This window comes from Papio anubis, chromosome 6 (assembly GCF_008728515.1).
Source record: "Papio anubis isolate 15944 chromosome 6, Panubis1.0, whole genome shotgun sequence".
NCBI lineage: Eukaryota > Metazoa > Chordata > Mammalia > Primates > Cercopithecidae > Papio > Papio anubis.
In genome coordinates this window covers 141914391-141934725 of record NC_044981.1, presented here as the reverse complement: position 1 = coordinate 141934725, position 20335 = coordinate 141914391, and the positions used below count along the sequence as shown (strand labels likewise).

At 35.0% G+C, this 20335-nt stretch overlaps 1 protein-coding gene and 1 long non-coding RNA gene across 9 annotated transcripts in view; one reads left to right on the top strand and one right to left on the bottom strand.

Annotated features, from left to right (window-relative positions):
• The window catches only part of LOC103884066, a 121288-nt gene that overhangs the window by 36072 nt on the left and 64881 nt on the right, over window positions 1-20335 (top strand). The window lies entirely within an intron of this gene.
• TBC1D32 (TBC1 domain family member 32) overlaps window positions 1-20335 on the bottom strand; it is a 225932-nt gene that overhangs the window by 163535 nt on the left and 42062 nt on the right. For 7 of the 8 annotated variants that reach the window (XM_017958365.2, XM_017958364.3, XM_017958362.2 and 4 more), the window contains 4 exons: window positions 18815-18955; window positions 15791-15883; window positions 13489-13631; window positions 11084-11208 (listed from right to left, as the gene is read on the bottom strand). In XM_017958365.2, coding sequence (XP_017813854.2) covers window positions 11084-11208; window positions 13489-13631; window positions 15791-15883; window positions 18815-18955 — 502 coding nt within the window. The remainder of the gene's footprint in view (window positions 1-11083; window positions 11209-13488; window positions 13632-15790; window positions 15884-18814; window positions 18956-20335) is intronic. The other variant, XM_031667462.1, reaches the window with a different exon arrangement.

Here is a 20335-nt window from a genome sequence, read left to right as displayed (position 1 = left end):
AAAATACAGTTTGTACAGAAAAGGCTAGAAAAAATGCTTAAATTTTCTTTTTATCAATTTGCATACTAATAAGTTGGTGTTCTAGCAATTTCAGCAGGTAACTGATAAAGTTTATTTTTTGTTTGTTTTCTATTTCAGTGCCTTTTCAAACGCATGTATTTTTTATACACTTTATGTATGTCAATCATTGTAGTCATTATTTTTCTGATTCTCAAATTGTCCATCTTAAGCCAGTAGGAGGCCCCTTCTGGTTGGCTCTGGGGTCCTTTTGACACTATCCCATTGGTCTTAGATTGCTTCTAAAATGGTAAGATATCCCAGGATCATCCTCCACACTTCCTGGCCCAGACCCAGAATCAGCCACTCCTGTCTCTTCTTAGAACAAAAAGATATTTAGACAACACAGATAACAGCTCACAGTGAAGCAGTTGCTACTATTCCACTGATAGTGCTGGGAAAAATATAACTTAAGAAAAAAAAAAGTTCATAATTTTATTTTTATTATGAAGATTCAGGTTTCTTATTTAACTTCATACTTTTATCTTTTTCTCTTATATTGAAAATCTTAGTTCCTTATAACATTACTATAATAACTTATTTGCTCTATAATTATGTATAACAATTTCAAAACAGCAACAGCAATATTACTTCTAAACATATACTAAATGCAGTTTAAGATTACTTTGAGGATGTTTTTCACCTTAGAATATATCCCACTGGAAATTATCAATCAAAATTAGATTATTTGAAGTAATTCTTTTCTCTACATGAATATGTCACTAACTTGATTGATATCTAAATTTACTGATACCTTTGTTTGCAGCTTTTAAATATTGTGGCTTCATTTTTTTTTTTTTTTACATTTAGTACATAAACAACAAGATGAGTCCAAAGTCAAATCTAGGTATAATTAAAGTATAATCCTAGATATCTTGTTTCCATATCTGTTTCTCCACATTTTTCTCTCCCCTCTCCTAATATTAACCATTTTCATTAGTTTTCACTTTGTCCATTCATCAGTCTCTTTTAAAAACACAAACAAATATGATCATTCATATTTCTTTGTACCATACAAAAGGTAGCATTCCATTAACATTTTTCTGTTTTCCTTTATTCACTTAACAACATATCCTGAAAATAACTCTACAGAAACACACAAAAAGATTCCCTTTCACAGACAGCTCAGTGCTCCATTGTCTAAATATAATTCAATCAACTAGCCTCTTATTGAACAGTTGAGATTATTTCAGTCTTCCATTAATATAAATAATCAGAATCTATAGTTTTAACTGGACAAAGAAGATTCAGAAGAAAATCTAATATTTTATGCCTTCTCTGTTTAACTTCAAATGTGAGGGAGACTTTCTTTAATATTAAAAGAAAGAAAGAGAGAAAAAGAAAGAGAGAGAGAGAGAAAGAAGAAGGAGAAAAGAAGGAAGGAAGGAAGGAAGGAAGGAAGGAAGGAAGGAAGGAAGGAAGGAAGGAAGGAAGGAAGGAAGGAAGGAAGAAAGGGGGCCAGATGCAGTGGTTCATGACTGTAATCCCAGCAGTTTGGGAGGCCAAGTTGAGTGGATCACTTGAGGTCAGGAATTCGAAACCAGCCTGGACAACATGGCGAAACTCCATCTCTACTAAAAATACAAAAATTAGCCCAGCACAGTGGCACACACCTATACTCTCAGTTACTCTGTAGGCTGAGGCAGGAGAATCACTTGAACCTGGGAGGTGGAGGTTGCAGTGAGCAGAAATCCACAACTGCATTCCAACTTGGGTAGCAGAGTGAGACTCCATCTCAAAAAAAAAAAAAAAAAAAAAAAAGAACCCAAATCTCATAAAGATAATGATTGGGAAAAATCTGACTACATGTAAATTAATAATACCTATATAGAAAAAAAAAAAAAAACTTAAATAGGGTTAAGTGGTAGACAATAAAAAGAAGTCTTGGAACTCATGACAAAGAATTAGTCTTCCAAATTTTAAAAACAGTTGTTATTCATGAAGACCTCTAGTTAAACATGGCATACTGAACATATACATTCACTGCTCCCTCCATAAATACTAAAACTCAAAAGTAAAAGAATTTTCCAGTAGGCAATAAAACCACCAAAGACAAGGAGAATGGAAATGATGTGGTAATAAAATTTTAGAACCTGGAAATCAAAATAACAAGCAGTAATTCAGGACATTGAAAAACCTCAATTATCAGCCACAATATGAAAAACAGAATAAACCTGATTCATCTTACAGAAACTCTCAAAAACACATGGTGGGTGGGAGGGCATGCCTAAGATGGCCAAATAGGAAGAGCTCCAGCCTCCAGCTCCCAGCATGAGAGACACAGAAGACGGGTGATTTCTGCATTTTCAACTGAGATACCGGGTTCATCTCATTGGGGAGTGCCGGACAATTGGTGCTGGTCAGCTGGTGCAGCCCAACCAGTGAGAGCTGAAGCAGGGTGAAGCATCGCCTCACCTGGGAAGCACAAGGGAGAAGGGAATCCCTTTTCCTAGCCAAAGGAAACTGAGACACACAACACCTGGAAAATCGGGTAACTCCCACCCTAATACTGTGCTTTACCAAGGGTCTTAGCAAACAGCACACCAGGTGATTATATCCCACACCTGGCCCGGAGGGTCCCATGCCCACGGAGCCTCCCTCATTGCTAGCACAGCAGTCTGAGATCTAACTGCAAGGCGGCAGCGAGGCTGGAGGAGGGGTGCCCGCCATTGCTGAGGCTTCAGTGGGTAAACAAAATCACCGGGAAGCTCGAATTGGGTGGAGCCCACTGCAGCTCAAGGAGGCCAGCCTGCCTCTGTAGACTCCTCCTCTGGGGAAAGGGCATAGCTAAACAAAAAGCAGCATAAACCTCGACAGAGGTAAATGCCCCTGTCTGATAGCTTTGAAGAGAGCAGTGGATCTCCCAGCATGGAGGTTGAATGGACAGACTGCCTGCTCAAGTGGGTCCCTGACCCCTGAGTAGCCTAATTGGGAGACATTCCCAACTAGGTGCAGACCAACACCTCACACCTCACACCTCACACGGCTGGGTACACCTCTGAGACAAAGCTTCCAGAGCAAGAATCAGAAAGCAACACTCACTGTGCAGCAATATTCTATCTTCTGGAGCCTCTGTTGCTGACACCCAGGCAAACAGGGTCTGGAGGGGACCTCAAGCAAACTCCAACAGACCTACAGCTGAGGGTACTGACTGTTAGAAGGAAAACCAACAAATAGAAAGGACACCCACACCAAAATCCCATCAGTACGTCACCATCATCAAAGACCAAAGGCAGATAAAACCACAAAGATGGGGAAAAAGCAGGGCAGAAAAGCTGGAAATTCCAAAAGTCTCAGCGTATCTCCCCCTCCAAAAGAAGGCAGCTCATCGCCAGCAACGGAACAAAGCTGGACAGAGAATGACTTTGACGAGTTAAGAGAAGAAGACTTCAGTCGACCAAACTTCTCAGAGTTAAAGGAGGAACTATGTAACCAGTGTAAAGAAACTAAAAACCTTGAAAAAAGAATGGATGAATGGATAACTAGAATAATCAATGTAGAGAAGACCTTAAAAACACCAATAGAGATGAAAACTATAACACGAGAAATACATGACAAATGCACAAGCTTCAGTAACCGACTCGATCAACCGGAAGAAAGAGTATCAGCAATTGAAGATTAAATGAATGAAATGAAGCGAGAAGAGAAGTGTGGAGAAAAAAGAGTAAAAAGAAACGAACAAGGCCTCCAAAAAGTATGGGATTATGTGAAAAGACCAAATCTACGTCTGATTGCGGTGCCTGAAAGTGAGGGGGAAAATGGAACCAAGTTGGAAAACACTCTGCAGGATATCATCCAGGAGAACTTCCCCAACCTAGTAAGTCAGGCCAACATTCAAATTCAGGAAATACAGAGAAAGCCACAAAGATACTCCTCGAGAAGAGCAACTCCAAGACACATAATTGTCAGATTCACCAAAGTTGAAATGAAGGAAAAAATGTTAAGGGCAGCCACAGAGAAAGGTCGGGTTACACACAAAGGGAAGCCTATCAGACTAACAGCAGATCTCTCGACAGAAACTCTCCAAGCCAGAAGAGAGTGGGGGCCAATATTCAACATTCTTAAAGAAAAGAATTTTCAACCCAGAATTTCATATCCAGCCAAACTAAGTTTCATAAGTGAAGGAGAAATAAAATCCTTTACAGACAAGCAAATGCTTAGAGATTTTGTCACCACCAGACCTGCCCTACAAGAGATCCTGAAGGAAGCAATAAATATGGAAAGGAACAATAGGTAACAGCCATTGCAAAAACGTGTCAAAATGTAAAGTCCATCAATACTAGGAAGAAACTGCATCAACTAGCGAGCAAAATAACCAGCTAGTGTCATAATGACAGGATCAAGTTCACACATAACAATATTAACCTTAAATGTAAATGGACTAAATGGTCCAATTAAAAGACACAGACTGGCAAACTGGATAAAGAGTCAAGACCCATCAGACAAAACTGACAAATGGGATCTAATTAAACTAAAGAGCTTCTGCACAGCAAAAGAAACTACCATCAGAGTGAACAGGCAACCTACAGAATGGGAGAACATTTTTACAATCTACTCATCTGACAAAGGGCTAATATCCAGAATCTACAAAGAACTTAAAAAATTTTACAAGAAAAAATCAAACAACCCCATCAAAACATGGGCAAAGGATATGAACAGACACCTCTCAAAAGAAGACATTTATGCAGTCAACAGACACATGAAAAAATGCTCATAATCACTGGCCATCAGATAAATGCAAATCAAAATCACAATGAGATACCATCTCACATCAGTTAGAATGGCGACCATTAAAAAGTCAGGAAACAACAGGTGCTGGAGAGGATGTGGAGAAATAGGAACACTTTTACACTGTTGGTAGGACTGTAAACTATTTCAACCATTGTGGAAGACAGTGTGGCGATTCCTCAAGGATCTAGAACTAGAAATACCATTTGACCCAGCCATCCCATTACTGGGTATATACCCAAAGGATTATAAATCATGCTGCTATAAAGACACATGCACACATATGTTTATTGCGGCACTATTCACAACAGCAAAGACTTGGAAACAACACAAATGTCCATCAATGACAGACTGGATTAAGCAAATGTGGCACATATACACCATGGAATACTATGCAGCCATAAAAAAGGATGAGTTCATGTCCTTTGTAGGGACATGGATGAAACTGGAAACCATCATTCTCAGCAAATTATCACAAGGACAGAAAACCAAACAGCACATGTTCTCACTCATAGGTGGGAATTGAACAATGAGAACACTTGGACATAGGGCAGGGAACATCACACACTGGGGCCTGTCACGGGGTGTGGTAGGGGGAGGTGGGAGGGATAGCATTAGGAGACATACCTAATGCAAATGACAAGTTAATGGGTGCAGCACACCAACATGGCACATGTATACCTATGTAACAAACCTGCACATTGTGCACATGTACCCTAGAACTTAAAGTATAATTTAAAAAAAAAAAAGAGCTGTTGAATTAAGTTTGGCCTAAAACTGCCTCCTTGCATATTTTAAGTTCAGCCTAAACGTTTCTCTGTACATAGTGAACTATAACCTAGATGGAAGTGTAAACAGACTGTAACCTACTCTTATACCAATCACCGTTGGCCAACTAAAGTGGGTCAACTGTTCAAACTGTGTTCAAATAATGCAAACAGCAAGCTGTCACCAAAATGACTTTTTCTATACCTCTCTTACACTTTCTGTGCATCATTTTTCTGTTTCTGTTCATAAATCTTCCACCATGAGGCTGTGCTGGAGTCTCTCTGAGCCTACCCTGGCTGAGGAGGCTGCTTGATTCGCAAATTGTTCTTTGCTTAATGAAACTCTGTTAAATTAAAAAAAAGCAAAAAGCCGGGCGCAGTGGCTCATGCCTATAATACTAGCACTCTAGTAGGCCAACGTGGGCAGATCATGAGGTCGGGAGGTCGAGACCTGCCTGGCCAATATGCTCAAACCCCATCTCTACTAAAAATACAAAAATGAGCCAGGTGTGGTGGCACACGCCTGTAGTCCCAATGACTCTGGAGGCTGAGGCAAAAGCATCGCTTGAACCCAGGAGGTGGAGGTTGCAGTGAGCCAAGATCGTGCCGCTACACTCCAGACTGGGCAACAGAGTGAGACTGTCTCAAAAACAAACAAACAAAGAAACAACAACAATAACAACCAAAACACACACAGCTTAAATGAAAAATTCAATTTCAACAGAAAGGCTAGAAAATGAAAGCAGAAAAAAGTTCCCAGAAAAAAAGATTTTAAAAGGAATAGAAAATAGAACAGATGAGAATGTCTAAGTTCAAACAATAGAATTTCAGAAAGAAAAAAAAAAAAGAAGAAAACCACATATTTTCCCTAAAAGACATGAATCTTCAAATTTACAATGTCCATCAATATATGTACAATTATTATGTGTCAATTTAAAAAGACATTCATCTAGTACATAAAGGTAGAACTTCATCAAGAAACATCATACCATTCTGAATCACTAAACACCAAAAAAAAGACAAAAAAAAAAAACTTCCAGAGAAAGGAAAATGAAAAATAAGGCTACTCCATAATGATGACAAAGTGTATTTCAAGGTAAAAGTTATGCACAAAACTGAGGCAGAAACCCATTCTGAATAAAGTAGGTGGGAAGGCTCAAAAACAGATGTCTTTAATTAAACTCATGGAGTTTGGTATTATAATATGCTGAGAGAGGATTTAGTCAATTAGAAAAAAGCATGTAGATGGCTTAGCACTGCAGTGAAAGCTAAGTACACTGAAAACTGTCGCAAACAACAAAAAAAATATTAACTCCAGAGAAAGCAAAAATTGTGAAAGAGTAGAAAAGTAACAAAAGAATACCACATGGCTCAGCTGTGAAAAGTGTTCACAATAATGTGAATACAGTAAAACATTAAAAAGTTGATTGCACAACAGTATTTGCACGGATGGAGAATGAAGGGACTAGGTACCTATATGTATTTGTGTGTTTGGTGGGAAAAGCAGGGAAGAGAGATAAACTGTTGTAAGTCAATGAACAATTGACAATTTAGCCTTAAGCTAAAAGAAATTATATGCACATTATTTGATAACATAAACACTAAAGAAAACATCAAAAACAGCTGAAAGTAGTTGTCTCTAGACAGCAAGAAAAGAACTGCTACTTTTTATAATAAATCTTTATGTTTACTGTATGCATATATAACTCAATGAACAATAAATCAAATTTCAAATGGACAAATGATATGGAAAGGAACATTACTATCAAGGAAATGGAAATAGCCAATAACCCCATTGCCGCAGGAGCAATGAGATGCTCAAACTCAGTGAGATGACACATGAAATATGAATCAAGTAAGTAAACATAAATCGAATAATCGAATAAGTAAATATAAATCAAAACAACATCTTTCACTCATTAGATTGCCAAAACATTTACAAACTGATTATGCAGTCCTGACAAGAATATAAAAAGGAGGGGATACCTCATACTTCCCATAGACTGCTGGCAAGAAGGTAAAATTCAACTATTTTGAAAAGTAATCTTGCAGGATCTATAAGATATAAAATGTACAGGCCCTCTGACCCAGCAATATCACTTTCAGGACTATCTTACTAAAATTAAAAAGGCTAGCAATATAAAGCATTTGATAACCCACAAAATCTTTATTTTTCTTGTTAATTAATCTAACGAGGCTGGGTGAGGTGGCTGACACCGACAATCCCAGCACTTGGGCAAGTCAAGGCGGGCAGATTGCTTGAGTTCAGGAGTTCAAGACCAGTCTGGGAAACATGGTGAAACCCTGTCTCTACTAAAAATACAAAAAAATTAGCTGGGCATGGTGGTGCACACCTATAGTCCCAGCTACTTGGGAGACTGAAGCATGAGAATCACTTGAGCCTGAGAGGCAGACATTGCAGTGAGCCGAGATCACGCCGCAGCACTCTAGTCTGAGCAACAGAGTGAGACCTTGTCTCAAAAACAAAACAAACAACCATAACAACAACAACAACAAAAAGCAAATCTAACAGATAAGTTTATTCAAAGTAATTATTGTAAAAAAGTATTTGGTGATTATAGTTTATGAAAAAGTAAATGATTGACAGAAATGATATAAGGGACACAAGGGAGGAAATGAGCACTTACAAGGTCATTGACTAGATGTTAAGTGATATAGTGTTATTTGAAAGAGGACTAAATACAACTAAAACAATATAATTAGCAAAATACAACTAATTCTGTTGTAAATCTATATTACAAACCTAATAGCAACCATTAAAAAGAGTGATGAAAAAGTATAATTGATATACTAACAGAGAAGATAAAATGAAATCACATAGAATGCTCAGTCAAAGCCAGATACGGCAAAAAGAGTAAACGACAAAAAAAAACCCCAAAACACCAAGGGCAAAAAATATGGTAAGTATTAATTTAATTATATCAATAATTAATTGTTAATGTCATAAATATGTCAATAAAAGATTATCAAGGTAGATTAAAAGTCAAGACCCAACTATATATTGTCTATAAAAATCCCACTTTACACTTTAAACATAAAGACGAAGATAAATTAAAAGTAAAAGAAGAATGGAGGAAATACATACCACGCTAACAATAATCAAAAGAAAGTTGGAGTAGCTGCATTAGTTTCAGACAAAGCAGTCTTCAAAGCAAGGAAAATTATCAAGGGTAAAAATGAACATTAAATCATAATAGAAGGGTCAATTTTCCAAGAAGACATAACAATCCTTAATGTGTATGCACGTAACAACAAAGCATCAAAATACTGAAATCAAAAACTGATAGAACTGCAGGGAGAAAAGATGAATTCACTAATAGAGCTGGAGATTTCAACATACCTCTATCAGTAATTGACAGATTCAGCAGGATGTCAGTAAAATCAAAGTTGAACCAAACAGTACCATCAATCAACTGAATATAATTGACATCCAACAATAGTAGAATATATATTACATAAGCTCACACAGATAATTCACTAAGATGCCACTTTCTGGGCCATAAAACATACAATAAACTTTAAAAACTAGAAATTATATAAAGTGTGCTGTCAGATCTGTAAAAACACAAGGGTTGGGAGCAGTGGCTCAGGTCTGTAATCCCAGCACTTTGGGGGCTAAGGCAGGTGAATCACTTGAGGTCAGGAGCTCCAGACCAGCCTGGCCAGCATGGTGAAAGCCCATCTCTAATAAAAACATAAAAATTAGCCAGGCATGGTGGCATGCACCTGTAGTACCAGCTACTCGGGAGGTTGAGGCACCAGAATTGCTTCAACCCAGAAGGCGGAGTTTGCAGTGAGACAAAATCACGCTACCGTACTCCAGCCAAGGTGACAGAGCAAGACTCTATCTCAAAAAAACAAAAAAAAAAAAAACAAAAAACAAAAAAACACAAGGGTAAAAGAAATCTCAAGAGAAAATGGAAATATTTTGAACTAAATGAAAAATGAAGATACAACTTACCAAAACTATGAGATGTAAGAAAGATGTGGTTTAGAGGGAAATTTATAGCATTAAGTACAAGTATAAAAGTACAAATATTATAAAAGAAGAAAAGAGCTAAAACTAATCATCTAAGCTTCCACCATAGAAAACTAGTAAGAGAAAATTAAATCCAAAGTAAAAAGAAAAGAAGTAAAAATTAGAAGAGAAATCAATAAAATTAAAAACATTAAATCAATAGAGAAAAATCAACAAAACCGAAAGTTAGAAGTTAGTTTTTTGAAAAGAACAGTGAAATTTATAAGCCTCTAGTCAGGTTAACTAAGGAAAAAAAAAGAGAAGACACAAATTACTAACATCAGAAGTGAAAGAGGGGCCATCACTACTCATTTCAATGATATTAAAAGGATAAGGAAATATTATGAACAATTCTGTGCCCACAAATTTGATAATTTAGATAAATTGACCCTTTCCTTGAAAGACATATTTTGCCAACATTCACAAAAGAGCAAGTAGACAATCTGAATAGGCTCTGTTTATTAAAAAAAATTGAATCAATAACTAATAACCTTCCAAAATAAAAAACACCAGGCTAAAATTGGTGAATTTTATAAAATATTTTATGAAGAAATTAAACCAATTCTATGTCATACCCTCCAGAAGACAGAAAGAATAACTTCTCGTTTATTATGAGGTCACCATTCCAATAATACCAAAACCAAACAAAGACATTACAAATTCTACAGACTGATATATCTCATGAACATAGAGGCAAAAATCCTCAATAAATATTAGCAAATGAAAGCCAAAAAAGTGTAAGAATGATTTATACACCACGAACAAGTGAGATTTATTTCAGGTATATAAAACTGGCTCAGCATTCGAACATCAATTAATGTAATATCAAGTTAAATAAAAAAAGAACACTTATTGCAGTGTTATTTATGGAGGGAAAAATCCTAGACACAATCTGATGTTCACTAAGAGGGAAAATGTTTGAATAAATTGTGGTAAAGCTATACACAAAAGTATAATGCAGCCATTAAAAATCATGTTTCATTTTGTATTCACCTAAGAAAATTCCCATAGTTATAAAATAAACCAAGCTGCAGGGTAATGTATAAAAAATATAATACCATTTTTGTAAAGAGAAGATAAAAATATGACTGCTTGTATGTAGGTCTGTCTGATGCATTGGACAATTATAAGCACAGAGAAAGTCTAGAAGTATAAACACTAAAATATTACCATTGGTTAAGTGAGAAAATAGGAACGAGAGGAGGAAGAAAAAAGTACCTAGCTTCTCTGCACGTCTTTGGTTTGACTTAATCATGTGTGACAAAAGTCTGTAAGTGAAAATACAAGGGAGCAGACAACGGGGGGGTAAGGAGACCCATCAAGAGCGAACTCTCCTTAGTTTGAAATTACAGACGTCAAGGTCTACTCTGCCTGCATAGTCCATAATCCTGGTTATTCCAACTTTTTTTAGATCATTTAATATATTATTAGTGGCTTGTGAGAAAACCAAACTATACCTGGAATAATTATCCAGATTTAAAATAGCACATACCTTTCTTGAGAAGAGTTCATATTTGCTCCATAAAGGAGTAAAATAAGTCCTTCTTCTACAGATGCAATTCTTGCCAAAATACCAGCTATATGAATTAAAGCTGTCTCAGAGCAATTTGGAGATGCCTGTACATTAAAAAGAAAACAAGACAAATCACATAATTTAATGACATGCTAACATATCACAGACTAAAATTCAAGGATTGTATGTAGTCTCATAAAGCTATATTATCACAACAAAAAACAAGCTTAATGATTTGTTTGGCTGTGAAACAATATGTCTGAATAAAATGTGTTATTAGATTATATTATTTTACCAGCCCAACTGATGAAGCAAATAAATACAGATTTTTTTTCACCCAAAGTAATTAAGAATTATTAAGAATTTCTGCTCTTGTTACAGTTTTATATGTATTTCTGGTTGGCAAATGTAGTAGACCTTGTATTTCCACTTTGCCTTTTATTTCCCACCCACTGGGCTCCTGAGTATCCAATATAATTACATTACATATGATATCTAACACACTGCCATCCCTTCTAAGGGTGTCATCCTCTTATACACATTTGCGTCATGAATGTACATCCGACTAAGGATAGCCAATTCATGGGCTGGCCAATAGTCAATGATGTCACCTAATAAGAAAACAAAGATTGAACCAACCATATTTGCTCACTTTTGCTTTCAAATGAGAGTACTAAAATGCCTTTGCCAATATATACCAAAGCAGCACAAAGAACACACTGAAAACCAGAGAGCCATGTCAATGCTAGAGTGCATCTACAGTATTATAATTCCTGTTCTTTGTGGGGTCTACGTATTTACCTGAACCTGCACGGATGCCAACACACATATCATCTATAATACATTTGAAAATGTAAATGTTGCAATCAATACATTCTAATAGATTTAGTAGGCTAGCCTAACTAATGATTAGTCAGGTATATTCACCTAAAGATAATTATTACTAATCATATTGTTTAATATGAATAGCACTATTCTTACTACTTAGCACAAAAAGTATATCATTTTTCATATTAAATATCTTTCTTAAAATAATTTATCTCCTTAGAATACATTCCTTCTCTCACATATGAGACTATATATATTCTCTCATGTCTATATACATAAAAACACAGTATTTTAAAACTTTCTATTCCTCATTTTAAATATTTTTGGTTTAAAGGTCTGCCTTGCCTATTACAGTAGACTTCTTAAAGGCAATAAACATGTATTATTCACTTATATATTTGCAGTACCCAGCAGAGAGCTAATGATACAGCAGAAGCTCAATGGGTGACGCTGAATGTCTTAAATTAGATACTGAGTGTCCACTATGTGCCAGAGGGCTACTGTTAAGAATAAATAATTCAAGCATAACATAAGTACAACTACAGAAGTACATAACATGGGAACACAGAGAAAAAACCCACCTAACTTTGCAAAGGAGAACTGGGAGGAAATTTCAAAGATAAACTCTAGTCTAAAGAGGAATTTTTTTCATGTGGACTAGGGTGAAGAAAAAGCATTCAAACCCAAGGAGATATAATAACCTTATTTAGAAAGTGCAAATTATCTATTACAACTGGAATATATAAGAAAGAAAGTAGTTAGGGGACAGAAAACTTGCATTTGCCAAGTTTACCTAGCAAGCAACAAGCAGAAAAGTATGTGACAGCCCATTGATGGGTGAACATAAGAGAAAGATGAAAACAGTAAAAACACCTCAAAACAGATACAAAAAGGCAAAAGCTTTTAACCTATTGATAAGCCTTAAAAATCATGCCCAGAAGTTTAAGTCATACAAGTAGAGGGAGGTATTTAATAGACACCCAAACTAGTAACAGTAGCAACTCTGCAACTTGGTAAATGTCTGACCTAGAGCAAGTCACTTATTTCAGCCTCAGTTGTGGTTATTAAATTATATAATGTAAGGGAATATACTGTGCAAACTGTAAAGAGACATACATCTGTTCAAATTGGAATTCTATATAAGTGTTCTCTCTAAAGTAATACCAGTTCTTCTTAATATAAAACAGAGTTGGTTACTAAGGAAAATAATCACACTTCCAAAAGCTATAAAAATGCCGTAAAACAAATAACAAAACATTTACAAGATTTATTAGATTTGCAAAACAAGTAACTTCTTAATAGAATAACTTTTCTAAGTTATTTGCATCAGCAGATCTAGTCCTGATTAAAAAAAAAACTTGGATATTCTATGTACTTTCCCTCTGCATATCATAATAAATCAATCAACGGCATGAGCTATAATTTAATACTAAATAAAAATATATATCAACACAAAATACATTCATACATGGAAGGACAGCATAATAAAATATTTCAAATTTAGAAATAAAGTCCCAGGTAAGAGACTCTTTTTCTCCTTAGTAAATAATACCAACCTCAGTTCCTTTCATTAAATTGTGAATAGGCTGAAGAAGTGTCTCTATTACAATGTTGTTATATAAGCATTCCACCGCGCATTCTTTTTGATCACAGAGTATCCATAGAACTTCAGTCACCATACTTGCAGGAGAGTAATTCTCTAATAAACAATAAATATTTTTTAAAACCAAAACATTAAATACTTACAACTATTTTATGTGTTAGCTGTTGTTCCAAAAAGTTCAACATCAAAGTTAATTCAATACTTCAAAAGTTATACAACTCAAAGGATGATGTATTACCAAACTATAACCTCACTTAGGGGAATTTCAATTGGCTTAACATAAAAAGTAAGCAAATGACAACAAACATGAATGCCAAAAGACGAGAATACAAAATCATTTACTGTTCAACATTAAATTACTGCTTAATATTGAAGATGTGGTCTGAAGCAAATGTACAGCTTTTTTTCCTCCTAGAAAACATGTTTTTCTCCCTAGAATACACCTTTATCTTACTTACATTTATTCTTTTTCTTAAATAACATATTCAAGTATTGAGCCTACAAGAAAATTAAATTCAGACAAGAAAATGGAAAAAAAGAGGCAGAAGAGAATGGAAACTTTCATAAACTTTTATAGACACTACTATACTTCTTGTATTACCATAAAGCCAGTGGAAACAAAGATCATTTTTTAGATTTTCTTTCAAAATACAGTATATACAGGAAAACACAATACATGTAAGGGTAACATGGTTGAAATCATCACTGAATTAAATGATTTTCAGTTTCATAAATTGACATATTTTCAGATATATAATCTAATATCCTCAAAATAATAGTTTTTAATGTAAGATTGTCCTAGTAGGATACAATACTTTAGTATTTAGACACTGTATGTCTATGCATTATTGGTGTTTTTTATTATTAAGTGTTTTACTTTGGAAACTATTCTAAGATGAAAGTTCTTAATTTATGTTTCAATATTCCATACTCAAAAAACATGCTGACTCCAGGTCAATATCTGACAAAAAGAAAATGGAAAAGGAAGTTCAGTGATTTTTCAACCAACTCCAAGTGAGAAACCCTGTTTACAACGACAGATATTATTGATGAGCATATGGTCATTCTTTCACTCATCCAATCATCTTCTATTTATTAAGTGCCTAATATATACCAGGCACTGTACTAGGAACTAACTATGAACAGAAAGGTAAATAAGGCAAAAACAGTCCACATCATGGTAAACCAAGACATAAACAAGTAATTAGAACAAAGAAAGATGATTTTAATCATAAAGGATGCCTATGTTGTAGGAGTATATAGTCAGAAGACGTAAGGTAGTTCTTTATACATATAAATGCTGTAAAGACAGAAAAAAAAATCTGAGAAACACTGTGAAGATCAATAGGCTAGTATAATTGCTTGGAAAAAACCTATTAGTTTCATATTTTTCTAAATTGATTCAGAAGGTATATGTGTCGACTTGTTACATGGATATACTGAATAATGGTGAGATTTGGGCTTCTGGTGCACTCATCACCTGCAGTGAACACTGTACTGAATAATAACCTACCAGTTGATAGTTATGTTATAGCACTAATATATAGCCCAAACCATTTTTTTCTTTGATTCACTTGAGTTTGCCTCAGAATTTGTGTCAGCAATTCTAGGGTTATTTCCTAGTTTTAGAACACTGTATGTCTATGCATTATTGGTGTGTTTTATTATTAAGTGTTTTACTTTGGAAACTATTCTTGATACTCAAAGGAAAAATATAAGTTATCTTTTAAATGTTAATATTTTAGAACATTTTTAAAAACTAGTCAACAGCCATAAAACTAAAAGGTATTTTTCTGAAAAACATGAAGAGTTTTTTCTTTATTCTTCAATAAAAGAAGACCCTGAAAAGATTGAAGTTTTGGATGTAAGACAAAACAAGTGAGTTGATCAAAACATTTTAGAAAGTATAAAGAATGGAAAATAACAGGAAAAAAAATCACATTTTGACCTATCAATCAAATATCCCTCAGTACCATGTCTTGAGAACATTTTGATCTTAATAAAGAACATCATTAAAATTCTCAGTGATTAAATTCTAAATTTAAAAAGTAGTACAGTAGAAACATCTTAAAACATCAATGAACAAAATTAAATTTCATGGCTTACTTCAGGACCAATGTAATTTCTCATAATACTGTATCTTAATGAAACCTACTTACCAAAGTAGGTCAGGCACTCAAAACATCTAGACAATAGAATACTTCAATATTTTTAGATGTTTTCTATTTTTCTACTTAAAATAGAAACAGAATTACCTGCATGTGTAGCTGATGTCATCTTTGGACAACTTGGTGAGTAATAGATAAGCTGTATAAATAGAACAATCAGATCTACGAGGGATACCAAACCTTTAAAAAGAAAATAAAGATAAAATTAATTTTTAACACATTCTTTCAACTTAGAGAAATTTAACTGAGCTTTCATCCATCTGTATAATTGAGTTTTTGTACAGACTATTGGGCAATCAGGCAGAAGGGAGCTATAATCTCAGATAGAAGACTACAGAACAAATTACATACAAATTAAAACACAGTAAGGCAAGCAATGCTCTAGGTGCTATGTAAAGATACAGTTTTACCATTTATTTTGAACCAATCACTTAAGATAAACCTATGATAGAAAGATGTATGAATCTGATCAAGGCTATTTGAGTTTATTCAATTAGAAGTAGTAAAATTCAGCTTGCCAAGTTGGTCCAGCTGACTTATCTACACAAAACTGTAGAACAGGCCAGGCACGGTGGTTCAAGCCTGTAATCCCAGCACTTTGGGAGGCTGAGACGGGCAGATCACGAGGTCAGGAGATCGAGACCACCCTAGCTAACATGGTGAAACCCCATCTCTACTCAAAAAATACAAAAAACTAGCCGGGCGTGGTGGCGGGCGCCTGTAGTCCCAGCTACTTGGGAGGCTGAGGCAGGAGAATGGCGCAAACCCGGGAGGCAGAGCTTGCAGTGAGCTGAGATCCGGCCACTGCACTCCAGCCTGGGCGACAGAGCGAGACTCCGTCTCAAAAAAAAAAAAAAAACTGTAGAACAGGGCTTAGCAAACTTTCCTCTTTGAAGAACTAGAGAGTAAATATTTTAGATTTTGTGGCCAAATGGTCTCTGTCACAAATACTCAAGTCTGCCATGGTAGCACTAAATATATGTAGATGATATGCAAATAAATGAGTATGGCCATTCTCCAATAAAACTCTGTGTGCACTAAAATTTAATGTATGTTTCTCACATATCACAAAGCACCCTAATTTTTTTCAACAATTTAAAAACATAAAAACCATTCTTAGCTCACAACTGTACAAACAAGATAGTAGACCAAATGTGGCCCATAGAAAAAATTTACCAACTCTTTTTTTTTTTTTTTTTTTTTAGCTACTTCTACAAAACCATATATGTATTTTTTTGTTTTACCAACTCTTGATATAGAGGCTTACATTAAAAGAGTCTGATGAAATCACATGTGAAACTTAAAGGTGACTGTTGACCTAACATTAGTCTAACATAGTCTAACATAGTAGAATAAACCTCTAGAAACTCAATTTTCAGATGATCTATAATAATCTGGTAGGCCAAAATGTAGATGTTAAAAGTCAATACAAAATGATAAATAAATTATAGATGACAGACATATAAATGTAAGCTGAACACTGCACCATCACAAGTATACATTAGTATATTTCTGTAAAGTTCAACAGTATCCTATAAAATGATAGCTCTTTTATTAAAAGTCAATTATCTACTGAGTGCTCATTATGCATATAATTATGTGGCACTACCATGGGAACTACAAGAGATGTATATAAGGCAATGTCTTTTCTCAAGGAGCTCACAATCAACTGAGAAGAAAAGATTTAGAGAAATTTAAAAAGCTACAAAACAGTATAAAAGAGTATTCAAAATAAATATACTCTATACCAGGGGTCAGCAAACTATAGCCATTGTGGACTGATTTTATAAGGCTCACAAGATAGGAATGGATTTCACATTTTTTAAATGTGTCAGAGGTCCTCAAAACCATGCCCAGATTCAATGATTCACTAAGAAGACTCAAAGGATTCAGCATATAATTGTATTCACAGCTAAGATTTACTGTAACAAAAGGATACAAAGCAAAATCAAAGCGCAACAGTGCATGGGGTGAAGTCCAGAGCTAACCAGTATAAACTACTAAGTGTCCTCTCCTGGTTGAGTCACAGAAAATACACTTAATTATTTCAACAGCAAGTTATGACAACACATGTAAAATGTCATCTACCAAGAAAACTCATTAGAAAACCAGTCCTTTAGGTTTTTGGGGGATCTAAGTATATCAGCACACTCTACCTAGCACACGCCAAAATTCTGAACTCCCAAAAGAACACCAGATACTCCACATAATTAACATTGTACAGTTTAGGCAGTGATCAGTGCACAGTTTAGGCACTCATCAGTTCTAGAAACAATAGGAAATCTAAGTTCCTAGGTCCCAGCCAAGGTCCAACCTTGCAAACAGGCCTTTCTAAGGATAGCTGTTTCAGGCCTGCTACATTAACTCTTTTTTTGTACACACAGAGAGAGAATATACAAAAGTAGTATGTGGCCAAAACAGCCCAAAATATTTACTATGTTACTATGTGGTGCTTTACAAAAAAAAAAAAACAACAAAAACAACAAAAAAAAACCGTTTGCTGGTCCCTGCTATACACTATATTCTTAGTTATCATTTTTAATTCCCTTAAGAGTTTAAGAATATACTAACAGCATGTGCTGAAGTTTGACAGGAAAAAAGTAAATGAGACTTAGGGTAAAAATAATATGGTAATATATAAAATGACACAGGGCTTTGCAGTTTATAAAACAATACTTGCAAACCTCAATTTCTCTGTGATCACAAAAATTTTGTAAGCCAAATAGTACTGATTTCACAATTCAATTTTTACAGATAAAGAAACTGAAACAACAAAGGTTAAGTGATTTTCCCAAAAGATCACAACTAGTTTATAATGGAATGAGAGCTTAAGGTCTTCTAGCTCTAAATCTATATCTGGATTCCTAAAGGCTGAAGGAATAATAACAAAAACAAAAACAAACAAATAAACAAAAAATGCATGTAGGAAGAAGTACACACTGAAAACTAAAAGAAAACAAATACTTCGAAGTGTATAAGCTACCAATAGACTAAAAGGTATGTAGCTAAGTACCGTAGAAATGAACATGTCAAATTTCCAAGTTTGAATAATCCATCACATATAAATCTTAGCGTATCTTAACAAAATTTATTTCTCCTAATTGTACTTACCTTTTTTATTCTTCAGCTTAATAGGAAATAATTTTCTGCCTTGTTTATAGATCAATAATCTTCCTAAAAGGCACAATGAGTGAATGAAATAAATATATTGTAACTCTTGTCCTAAGTAGTAGAAAGTTTTCTGCTTTTTTCCTTAAAAGAGAAGCAAACAAGAACATTTATTTAGCATCATTATATTTTACAGTACCTGTCTTCATTCCCTTCTAGACATTAAACAAGGCTACAGGCTCTGTTGGTCTAAAATTTTTTAATTATTTATTTTCCTTATTGTTTCCTAAGATCCTTTACAATAAATCCCCAAAGAAAAGCAATCATCTTAAAAAGCAGCCTCAGAAAGGAATAGTATACATATAGTGTCCATTCTAAAATAAATACCATAAGATTGTCACAGTTATCTGTCACTGAAGAGGAACTTCAAAAGTAAGTTAAGGGCAGAAGAAAGTTAATAGAAAATGTTAGTTACTGTTTAATTCTACCAATTAAAAGCCAATATTACAAAAGATCATATTAACAAGCACACGTCTAAGTGAAATTAGAATCTCTAAGATATAGACATCTCCCAATATGTATTTGTCATTCACTCATTCACCTGCACATTCAAAGTCTGTTGAGTACCTATTTTATACAAGATCCTGAACACTAGTGTCAAAAACCATTAAGAACCCTGAAACTGGGCTTCCAATCCAGAGTATGACAAATAATCTGATCCGACCAGACCATGAGGAGAACAAGTGGAAGAGAAGGGACTAGAAGGGGCAGATCATGGAGGGACTTAGCCTCATAAGGAATCTGGACTTTATTATAGAGGCAATTGGGAAGACATCAAAGGGTTTTAAGCAGCAAAGTAATAAATATGAACTGTGGAAATCAGGCTCTGATGGCAGTATAAAAAGTGAATAAAAGGTCAAAGTCTGAAATAAAAAGATCAAGAAAATCATGAACAAAAACATTAGTAAAAGGAATGCAGAAGAGTAGTAAAAATAAAAGTTTAAGAAAATAAAATCAATATGCCTTAGGAAGAATTACACATGGACAGTGAAAGAATGAGAGAAGATAAGAAAACTCAAGGTCCTAATTCAAGTATCTTTGTTCAGAGTAAAGTTTTCTTCTATTTAAGTAATTCTAAAAAGAAGGCCAGGAGCAGTAGCTCATGCCTGTAATCCCTGCACTTTGGGAGACCAAGGCAGGTGATCACCTGAGGTCAGGAGTTTGAGGCCAGCCTGGCCAACATGGCAAAACCCCGTTTCTACTAAAAATACAAAAATTAGCCGGGCATGGTGGCAAGCGCCTGTAATCCTAGCTACTCTGGTGGCTGAGGCATGAGAATTGCTTGAACCCGGGAGGCGGAGGTTGCAGTGAGCCAAAATCGTGCCACTGCACTCCAGCCTGGGTGACAGAGTGAGACTTTGTCTAAAAAAAAAAAAAGTCTAAAAAGGGAAAAAAACTGTGATTTCAATCTTTAATATTTTAATTCAAAGCGCCCATGTAACATCCAGATAGAGACACTAAATA